This window comes from Metopolophium dirhodum, chromosome 9 (assembly GCF_019925205.1).
Source record: "Metopolophium dirhodum isolate CAU chromosome 9, ASM1992520v1, whole genome shotgun sequence".
Classification (NCBI taxonomy): Eukaryota; Metazoa; Arthropoda; class Insecta; order Hemiptera; family Aphididae; genus Metopolophium; species Metopolophium dirhodum.
Genome location: NC_083568.1, coordinates 10,726,907 through 10,737,464, shown reverse-complemented (window position 1 = coordinate 10,737,464; position 10,558 = coordinate 10,726,907). Strand labels below are relative to the sequence as shown.

General features: G+C 29.6%; 2 protein-coding genes and 2 pseudogenes across 5 annotated transcripts; 2 read left to right on the top strand and 2 right to left on the bottom strand.

The window, feature by feature from the left end:
• The first annotated feature begins 52 nt into the window (after positions 1 to 52).
• On the top strand, positions 53 to 3,269 carry LOC132952336 (sodium/bile acid cotransporter 5-like). The gene is made up of 6 exons (XM_061024618.1): positions 53 to 751; positions 841 to 1,070; positions 1,135 to 1,309; positions 1,636 to 1,898; positions 1,964 to 2,150; positions 2,217 to 3,269. Exons 1-6 carry the CDS (start codon positions 403 to 405, stop codon positions 2,393 to 2,395), a joined length of 1,383 nt encoding a protein of 460 aa, XP_060880601.1. The 5' UTR covers positions 53 to 402; the 3' UTR covers positions 2,396 to 3,269.
• A 282-nt stretch (positions 3,270 to 3,551) lies between these two features.
• On the bottom strand, positions 3,552 to 5,802 carry LOC132952337 (RNA-binding protein with serine-rich domain 1). Of its 4 annotated transcripts, none has more exons than XM_061024619.1 (6): positions 5,636 to 5,802; positions 4,852 to 4,974; positions 4,632 to 4,790; positions 4,414 to 4,539; positions 4,070 to 4,314; positions 3,552 to 4,008 (listed from the first exon to the last, which is right to left on the bottom strand). In XM_061024619.1, the coding sequence occupies exons 1-6, from the start codon at positions 5,650 to 5,652 to the stop codon at positions 3,725 to 3,727; spliced, it is 954 nt and encodes a 317-aa protein (XP_060880602.1). In that variant the 5' UTR covers positions 5,653 to 5,802; the 3' UTR covers positions 3,552 to 3,724. The 4 variants fall into 4 exon arrangements, with proteins under 4 accessions (XP_060880602.1, XP_060880605.1, XP_060880604.1 ...); XM_061024622.1 differs by lacking the exon at positions 5,636 to 5,802 and adding an exon at positions 5,504 to 5,522; XM_061024621.1 differs by lacking the exon at positions 5,636 to 5,802 and adding an exon at positions 5,316 to 5,489.
• A 157-nt stretch (positions 5,803 to 5,959) lies between these two features.
• Positions 5,960 to 7,745, top strand: LOC132952338 (uncharacterized; annotated as a pseudogene).
• Positions 7,746 to 8,489: 744 nt separating this feature from the next.
• On the bottom strand, positions 8,490 to 9,892 carry LOC132952452 (uncharacterized; annotated as a pseudogene).
• Positions 9,893 to 10,558: the final 666 nt, after the last annotated feature.

Below are 10,558 nucleotides of genomic sequence, written 5' to 3'. Positions count from 1 at the left end.
TACTATCAATATTCATGTTATTATCATTGAATCAGTCATTGCTCATTATAATATAAGACATTCACAATATTCAGATTACGCAACACGTTGTGACATATTCAGTCATCAATGATAATATTATTAAAATTGAAAATTATAAAATATAGTGTAATAATATATCAGAATAAAGATTTAAGATAATTTAAAATTAAAATTGCTCTTTAATCTCAACTGTCGAGGCATAAAGTCTTTAGACAGGGCCAATTATAAAATATAAATGCTTTGAATTATAATTTAGTTAATTACATACACAATAATGGATTTATTTGCAATTTATTTAGCCCACAGTTTACAGTGATTGCTCCACCAATGTTATAATAATATATAATTTATATTTTTTCTCATTGAAAATTCTATGCCATCATGATGTTAAGTACTGTATTTTTGTTGAGTTTGTGCGTGGCAACATGTTTTACTACTTCAATAGCCGACAACGATTGGACATTCACTTTTAACAATACAAATAATGGAGAGTTGGAAATGGGCAGCAGTACTAAAATAGTATTCTACGCACAGACAAATACAACCTGGGAGGACGAAGATTTACGACTTCAAGTAATCAGTTCTGATGAAGATGTAGCATATCCTAGTAGGCATTTTTTTAAATTACCCCAAAATAATTCAATGCCGGCAAGTTTGTGGGAAAAATCTTTTAACTTAACTTCCGAGTTTCTTGGGTACACAACATTATACCTTCAAGTAGTAAAAGTTGGTGAGTTGAATAAAATATGACAATAAGTACTCATGTACTTGCTGTAATAACCTGTTTTTTCTAACCGAACTATCTAAAATTTTTTCCAGAAAATAATACAACACGTGTTCTAAATTCAAGCCAAGATCACATGAACATTAAAGTAATTCGAAAACCACAATTGATTGATAAGATATTTGTCATTTGTGTCGCCGTTTTGATGACTATTATATTTATTAACTTGGGATGTGCTCTAGATGTTGATCAACTTAAACAGTGTGTTAGAAAACCAATTGCTCCTGCAGCTTCATTTTTTGCTCAGTTTCTAATCTTACCAATAGTAAGTTAGTTTTAACAAAGTTAACTAATAATAAGAGTAATTGATATGTTTTATTTTATTTCAGTTAAGTTTTATTTATGCTAAGCTAATATTTCCAAATTCAGTTTCAATGCAATTGGGTTTGTTTTTTACGGGAATAAGTCCTGGAGGTGGTGCATCTAGTGTGTGGTCCCTTCTTTTGGGTGGTAATATTAACCTCAGCATTGTCCTGACGACTGTTGGAACCCTGGAATCATTTAGTATGTATTTTAGAAAATAACTACAAAAATAAATATCTCAATAGCCTTAAACACATTAATTATTATTATTATTATTTAATTATATTGATATTAATGTAAATTATAATGTTGAGTTATACAATGTCAAAATTGAGAAGAATGGGAAGAATTAAAATATAAAACTATATTAATTTTTCTTTAATGAAGTGTACAACTTTGTAATAACTAATAACATTTCATTTGTTGAAACAGTTAATTAATTAAACAGTAAAAAAAAAATTTAAATAGGTATTCATTGCGTTAATTGCTTGTATTTATTAATTCAAAAATATATTTTTATTTTGCAGTTATGATACCATTTTGGATTATCTTTCTTGGTAAACGTATCTTTTCTGTGGGTGAAATGCCTGTACCGTATTCCCGAATTGGATTCTCTATTATTGCATTAATTATTCCTTTGTGTATCGGGTATTGTATTCAGCGTTTTATGCCTAGAGTAAGTCGAGTTATGACACGTATACTGAAGCCAATGTCTAGTTGTTTGATAATATTTATAATTATCTTTGCCACAGTCACTAACTTATACCTGTTCAAAATATTTTCTTGGAAAGTAAGTTTTTTTTATTTTGTTTGTCGTATTGAATTATTAAATTTCTCATGTATTTTATGTTTTAGATTATTTTAGCAGGTGCAGTGATACCATGGACAGGTTATTTAATAGGGTTATTAACATCTATCTTTGCACGTTTATCTACACCAGACATAATATCTATGACAGTCGAATCTGGTATACAAAACACTGGTATTGCCATATTCATGTTAAAATTTTCCCTGGGACAGCCAGCTGCAGATATAACAACTGGTAATAACAATTTATTTTTTAAATAGTTTTAATTATTTAATAATATCAAACTGTTGATTATTTTAGTTATTCCAGTTGCTATCGCATTAATGACGCCCATTCCCTTATTAATATGTTTTATAATTAAAAAGTGTTTTGGAAAAAAGGATGGAATAGTAAATATTCAAGATCCAGCAACTGAATCAATGCTAGACAAGAGAGAATGTGAAGTTCCATCAGCAAATTCTGATAATAATCAAGCGTGAATATAACCAACAAGACTGTTATAATATCACACAATGTTAGTTAATCTGTTAAATTTTATCTTCAATTATACGGATTGTGAATGTTTTTTTTTTTTATTATAAGAAAAATTTGTGTTTAATATTTTAATTAAATAACACAAGTGTATTTTATACGATTAAAAAAATTGTTTTTCTGGGCAGCTTTGACAATAAACGACTTAAGATAACGTCTCACCCACATGTGTTTACGCAGTCTGAGTAGAACTCGCTCAATTTTCGTTTTAGAATAAAAATACCTTTTATAAAATTGAATTGTAACAATATTTCTGAGGGTAAGACGTTATGTTTTTTTTTTAAATTATAAATTCTTATAAGTTAAAGGTATTTTAAGTGTTGAAATTTTTTCTATTTCTAAACGATATAATGAACTTTGTATTGGGTATAATGGAAAAAAAGCAACAATTTGCCCTTAGAAATATTAAAAAACTAAAATAAAAATTGAGCGAGTTCTACTCAGACTTCGTAAACGCGTTTTGTTTATGTCGTACATGTGTAAGACGGAGACAACACATTCGGGTATGACGTCCTCTACGCTCTGTTCCATTTAAGAGTGAACTGCTTTCACGCACATAGACCAAGCCGGCCGAACAGTGCCTGACCCTCCATGCGATGCCTGTGCGTTCTTTGATTGGCGGACAGTCATTGCCAGCCTTCAGGCGCCCGTGTTAATTAAAATAATATTGTTGAGAATCATTAATCATGTGAGGCTTTTGTAACTAATAATGTATTTGAATTATTATACACGTGGATATTAAATCATGTTTTTGAATGATTTTATATCTATTTATATTCATGCATGACTTGAAACAAGTAATAATAAATATTAAATACAAGAGCTAGTTAACCTATCATTAAAAGCGGATGATTTATTAGAAATTCAGTTAAACTTTTGTCCACTTTGTCAGGTAAATTAAATTACATAGTCTGTTTTTTAATGAACTAATATTAAACTGTAAAAATATGATTAAACAAAATGTTCATGTAAAAAAAAAAAAAAAATGTTACACTAATGTTAAACATGAATTACCTACATTAGATAAAATACTAGGTCACCATTACATTTAGTAAATATTGTAGCAAGATATTCAAGTACAATTATAAATATTAGATAAACACGTATTTAAAAAGTGATATATTGTGTCAAAATTCTAAAAAAAAATACCAAAAACTATAAGTATTAATTTTAAATAGATCTAGAGTAATAATGTTTATAAAAGAAAAATAATGAAACGTTGGTTTATTTTAGGTTTTTTTGTTAAAATAATTGAAATTATTACATTATATTGGAATTTAAGGTGAGCTGCTAGATCCAGAGCGACTGTGCTTACGCCTTCTTGGAGATCTCGAACGAGATCTCATTCTACGTGGACGAGGAGAACGCCGTTTAATAGGCATTGGTGATCTACGTCTGTATCGAGGTGGACTTCTTCGGCGTCCACCGCCGCCACCACCACCACCTCCTCCTCCACCACCACCTCCACCACCCCAGCCACCACGGCGAATAGGACTTCTACGAATAGCTGGACGTGGCAATAACACTGGTGCACAAGTTATTTCTTGTCCATCGATTTGACCTATAATAATTAAAGGTTAATTATTAATAATAGTTAGAATTTCCAAATAAATGAAACTTACCTCCATCCATATGTTTCATGGCATTCTCAGCTTCTTCTGGCGAAGAATACTCAATATAAGAAAATCCTTTACACAATTTATTAAATCGATCTAGAGGTACATCTACTTCTTTTATTGTTCCAAAATCCGAAAATATTTCTTGAATATGTTCCTTAGTAATGTTCCGAGTCAAACGACCAACATGAATACGGCAGGGTTTTGGAGTTGGCGATCTTTCTTTCTTACGCCGTACTGGGCTACCTGATCTAAAATCATATCATAAATAGTATTATGCTAATATGCCCTAAGTGAATATTTAAAAAAAATTAAATATTAGATTAATTATTTAAAATTAGGATTATTACCTTGTTTTTCTAGAAGTTCTAGTTTTATTTTCAGTTTTTTTTACTTTTTCCTCATCATCACGTCTTGATTTTCTTGGACTACGGCTTCTACTCTTAGTCTTACTGCCACTTTTCAATTTTGGTTGCCTTAAGTTATTTAAATTTAATAATAATTATAAAAATCTCAACTTCAGTATAATACACTGACATATTACTAAATATTAATCACTAAAACTCACTTTGTTTTTACTTTAGCTCTACCAGTAGAAGTACCAGAAGAACTAGTTGAACTTGATGAACTTGAGCTAGAACGTGAACTGGAACCAGAACTGCTTGAGCTTGAACGGCTACTAGATCCTGAAGAACCACTGCCAGAGCGAGAGCTACTTGATGAAGAACTAGATAAACCATTTAAATATTAATTCAAAATAAATCTAACAAAATAATATGAATTCATACCGACTACTACTCGAACCACTGCTTGATGAACGAGTACGTTTTTTCTTTTTTATGTTTTGTTCTTCTCTTTTATTTTCCTTATCTGAATGATCCCCTTCCATTTTTTCTTTTCGATTCTTCGGCCTATATAGAAATTAAAAACCAGGATTAAGTTGATAGTAAAGGCAATAATAGTTTAAATGTATTTATGAGAACTTGTAAAAAAATAATTCTAATTTACTAATTTAAATACTTGAGAAAAATAAATGGTAACATTATTTATGTTAAATATCTTTACTATTCATAAAGAAATCTTGTGGGAGTTAGGTTAGGAACATTATAATATCATGAAATACCTATATTGTTAACCATTCACAAAATAAGTATTAGTTAAATACATATTATATGTAATGAATTTGTAGTTATGTTAATATACAGTTTAATAGTTTGTACTTAAGAGTAAATATTTTAGTAACATTATTAACATAGTTTAAAACTTGAAAATAGTCTTCCAAATTGTTGGATGCAAAAATGGGAATGATGTTTATTGTACAGTTTCAACCATTATTGTCACACAAAATTTTAAATAGGTACGCTTTATAATATTATATGATGTAACTTTTAATCCAGATCAAATTAATAGTATTGTCTACTTAAAGTTGTTTATGCTTACATGCCCGAGTTAAGAGGGGGCCACGTATAAATGTATAGTTGTTTTTGTTATCTAACTACAATGAGACCGACATGATCATGGGTAAAAATTATAACACTAACACATGATTGCATGAAAATTGAGTATACTTACAAATCAGAAACAACCATTGCGGCGACCGCCAAAGGGTTTCTAAAGCGGAACTAAACAAATTTATCAACTCAGTTCATAAAAACGTTCACCATTCACCGACGAAAACAAAAATAAAAATTTACGGCACATAAATTAGACACTGTTTACAGACATATTTGATATTTTGTTGTCGCCAGTCGGCATTCGGCATTCGGCGGTTGTACAATGTTACCTGGTAGTCGGTTCGACAAAGGCGGGTTTCAACTATACACGTACTCGTGAACGTGCATAGAAATTACACGTTCGAACGGTCTTCAAAACGTTTCACACTGGTTAAATTGGTAACTATGGTTATATTATATATTGTTCTTGATAATTGTTGATAACGGTACACAAAGGATATCCCGCCTTTTATTAAAAATATTTTAATATTATAATTTGATTGTGGTTTGCGCTGATATTTTTTTACTTATTTACTACTAAGTATGTACTATTTACTTTATTTGAATTTATGATTAATATACACGATTGTGAAATGGAAAACGAAGATATACAATGGTGTAATTATGTAAACCAAGTGCATCATAGAAAAGTGTTACTTGTCTATTAAGCCACTTTACACAAAAAGAACAAAAACGACAGGTAATAATATTATAATCTTTTATTTCAGTATCTATTGTTTTTTAATACTAAATTATTATTTATTAGATCATAACCCAGATGGCATGTTGAACCATTTCTAAAAGAAAGGAGAGTGCATGGGCATTGTCATTGTTTGACAAGTGATTGCAATTAACAAATTCAGAACTCTACCAAAACTTTGTTCGAATGTCTGCTAGTACATTTGAAGAACTGGTATGCGTAGTTGGACCCAAAATTATGAGATTTCCAAGTCGGCCTGTTATATTATCAGTTGGAGAAGTCCTAACGGCAACTTTGCGGTAATTATAATTCATTACTATTTACTATCCATTTGCATTTTATTTTATTTATTTGAACAAATAAAAATAAGATGTATTACAATTGTACAGTCATTTGCAAATAGTGGATCTGAAAATTATAACTTTAAAGGATTTCATAGTATAATACTGTTGGCAATGTGTGACGCCAGTTATAACTCTACTATAGTAGACATTGGTACAGCTGGAAGATGCAGTGATGGTGGAGTTTTCTCTAACTCTGAAATGGGTAAGAGTTTTATGGCAAATAATTTAAATTTCACAACTGCTAAAGATATAGATAGTAACAGTGGTCCAATTCCATACTATGCACTTGGTGATGAAGCGTTTCCAGTTTCCACTACTAACTAATCTTATGCGCTCTTACCCAGGAAGAGGTAAAAGAAAACTACCATTAAACGAATCAATATTTAACTATAGGTTAGTTGTATTTATTTAATACAAAATTAAAATATAAAACTTTTTTAATAAATTAAAATATAATAGGAACAACACTTTTTTTTAACACAGACTTTCCAGAGGTAGACACCATTGAGAAAATACCTTTGGAATAATGGCCTCAAAATGGCGTGTGTTCAGAAAACCAATAATTTCCGGATGCAATACTGTAGAAGCAATTACAAAAGCTGCAGTTGTTTGCATAATTTTATAAAAATGTCTTAAAAACATGCTGGTTCTTTATTGTAAATAATACTTAATGTTAAATGAAATTTTTTGTAACTTAAGACGTGTATCATAGGCGTACTGTATTATAGTGGCCCTTTGGACATTAAACCCGATGAAGATGATCAATGGGCAACACTAGAAATGGGAGCCTTAAGACCAGTAAATCAATTAGGAACCAATACCTATTCAGCAAATGCTAAGATAATCAGAAATAAAATTTAGGATCATTTTTCAGGCTATGGTGCAGTTGCATTTCAATATGAAAGATTAGTTAAATAACTATTTATTGTAAATAAACTTTGAATATTAAAATCAAATCTCAATATGTAAATATGTTATGAATGAAAAACAAAAAACAAAGAAATTGTAAAACCTTTTCTAGACTAAAAATAAACAAAACAAAATACAAAATTGAATATGTAGAATTATTCAAATTCAAATAATAATATTTTTGAAATACTTTTCAAAATAAAATAATAAATTTATAAGAAGTTACTTTCAGTCTTATAATTTAATCTGTCTTAAATTTCATAGTCAGTCTTCCAAACTATCAATAACTTGGCATATAAATTGTGGTTGCAATCTTAATTTTTTTTTTCTGTCATATTTTTCATTAAATGTGCCAAATATTTACAGAAGTGTAAGTGCCCGTTTTCTTCATTAGTTGGTGGAGCCCTTGTTGGTGCAACCGGTCTTGATTCACGCTATTGGCTATTCCTTTAAAATTGATTCTTCAAACGTATTATTCTTTGATCCTAAATACAAATTCTATTAATTTTAATCAGAACTTCATATTATTATAACCATAAAAAAAATGTTTGGAGAAATTTAAAATTAATACGATTTGAAATGTATTAATAGTTTATAGGTAATTAATGTCTAATTTATTGGTATACATAATACATATATATAAGTGTAATTTACTTTTTGTTGGCTTAGTACTCTGTTCTGGACTGGCTTCACTATCTAACAGTGACATATTATTTTCAGGATTAATATTACTTGTAGTTCTGTTAAAAAAAATATAATATTGATAAAGTGATAAATTATTTAAAATATGCATTTATATGCAAAATAAAATTTAAAAACTAGCTTTGTTTCAGCATGAAACGTATTTGTTTCTTACTCTGCTAATTTTTGACCGTTCAAAAGAAATATGCAAATGCTACAAGTTCTTTGCCCTAATTATAAATAATTATTATCTTACCTATAATTGCCTGTAATTGCATCATTTAAAAATTCTAATGAGTTCATGTGGCGCCGCCATATTTTCCTTTTCCCTCCAACAGCACCACTTGCAGGTTTTTTTTCTCTAACAAACTTTTCTCTCAGATACTTCTACTTTTTTTTCAACACATCTATTGAATATATACCTGCATACGTTTAATAACCATATCAAAATTATAGAGAAACTTAATGAAATATTAGATAACAGATGGAATAAAACTAACCATTCAGTGCTACGTAAATCTCATTCCATAAATTTTGTTTTATGGGCTCATAACGAGCGGCCAATGGGAGACGATGGTCCCATAGTGGATTTTGTTCATTTACCTCAGCAATAAGACTGCTATAAAACTCATTATCATCATCATCATCATCATCAGAAGTGTTTTCTGAGAGGTTTGAAGGTGATACATTTAGTTCTTCACTTTCAATTTCATACAAAGTCTGAGAATAATGATGGTTTTGATGTTGAAGGCTCTGGATATGCTGATACGGTTGAAGCTAAAAGAAAAAAATATTTTATAAAAACTATTTTTTTGCCATTGTCATAATTTTATTAATTTAAATAGAAATGTAAAGCAACATGTTGGAGAATGATGGCTTATCTGTGATTTAGCAGAAATTAATTTTACTAAATTAGTAGTTACTTACATGACATTTTGGGCTCAATTTTTTTGAATTTATACATCGCTTGACCAGTACCTAAAAAAAATAGATAACAAAAAAAAATCGTATTTGAGACAAAACAAAATACCATCAATGTTATGTTATAAAAATAAAAATATATTTTTAATTTTCTCACTTGCTGAACATTTGGGGTTTTTATAATTAATTGGTATTAACTGACCGCAGTGTCTGCACAGCATTCCCTTAAACATTCAACATAAATATACAATTAAATAAATTATATAAATATGCATATAATTATTTATTTAATCATGTTTGTTTTTTATTGTTAATATGTGAATGTGTACTATTATTCATTATTATATAAAGTGTATCCCCTAATAAAATGTAAGTGTTCTAAAATTTAGCAAAATATGATTTTTATAAATTAAACTTACTTTGTTCTTTGTAATAAATAATAATATAATAATAAACACAGTAAAAATAATTAATTATAATAGTATAAGGTACTTACTAATATTTTAGAAGGATCCATACTCGATATTATTTTTTTTTATTTCAGTTTTCAGTTTTTCACCGTCCAAAAGATAGGTATATGGAAGTTAATTATCAGTTACTTTATCATCTCCTTATCACAATGGTGAGCCGTGTACACCATGAACTAAGATAGTTATCTTAGTTCGTGGTGTACACGAAAAATGTTCAGCTATGTCCAACAACACGGTAGCCTGTTAATCGTGTGGTAAGAACGTATAAATACTGGTATACCAAACGCTTACCATGTATACCAACCAATCACAGCGAAGAATTTGTATGCACGTACATGCAGCGTCATGGAATATTTATACTCAGTATACCACGGTCATAGATTGTTATTATGTTACCACACCACAGTCTGGCATATTCATATCTGTACTATCATGAACGACATGAACGGAGAGGGAATCGTTATGCACACTTACCGCTATCTAGTATCTAATAGTTTATATTAAAAAAACCGGTGAACTCTGCACGGCGATTCGTGGTCCGTTTGGTGTGGACTACTTGGTGTAACCTAACTGCCACTGGGCACGGATTATTACATATTATGTGGTACCTATATTAATCCGTGTTCGTGTGGGTATGGTTCTCATAGATAATAAGTAAATAGATAGACCGGCCGTACAGATGGCAAACACGGATCACTTTAGTTGAAATAAATGTAGCACTTCCATAAATTTAACCCAAAGTAGGCCTATGCAAAATAGGTGTTGCCTGACCCCTCCCGACAAAAACTGGCTCCGCCAAAGATCCTTCTTAGTGTGAATGAAGTATATAATAATACTCCATAAAGCAACAAAATTATAAATAAATCAGTATAAAAATAACTTGAAGTTAACACGTTAATAAGTTAAAAATTAGTTCCAATAAAACGGTTATTTAACTTAGTTAATATTAACTAAACGTTTTAAGTTTTTAAATTAAT

Bases quoted from the DNA above. Each gene is read 5' to 3' on its own strand.
- LOC132952337 (XM_061024619.1), bottom strand. The intron at 4,791-4,851 runs GTATGAATTCAT...TGGTTTATCTAG, and splicing joins AGTGGTTCGAGTAGTAGTCG to TTCTTCATCAAGTAGCTCTC. The intron at 4,315-4,413 runs GTAATAATCCTA...ATATGATTTTAG, and splicing joins AGAACTTCTAGAAAAACAAG to ATCAGGTAGCCCAGTACGGC.
- LOC132952336 (XM_061024618.1), top strand. From the start codon at position 403: ATGATGTTAAGTACTGTATTTTTGTTGAGTTTGTGCGTGGCAACATGT. The intron at 1,071-1,134 runs GTAAGTTAGTTT...ATTTTATTTCAG, and splicing joins AGTTTCTAATCTTACCAATA to TTAAGTTTTATTTATGCTAA. The intron at 2,151-2,216 runs GTAATAACAATT...TGATTATTTTAG, and splicing joins AGCTGCAGATATAACAACTG to TTATTCCAGTTGCTATCGCA.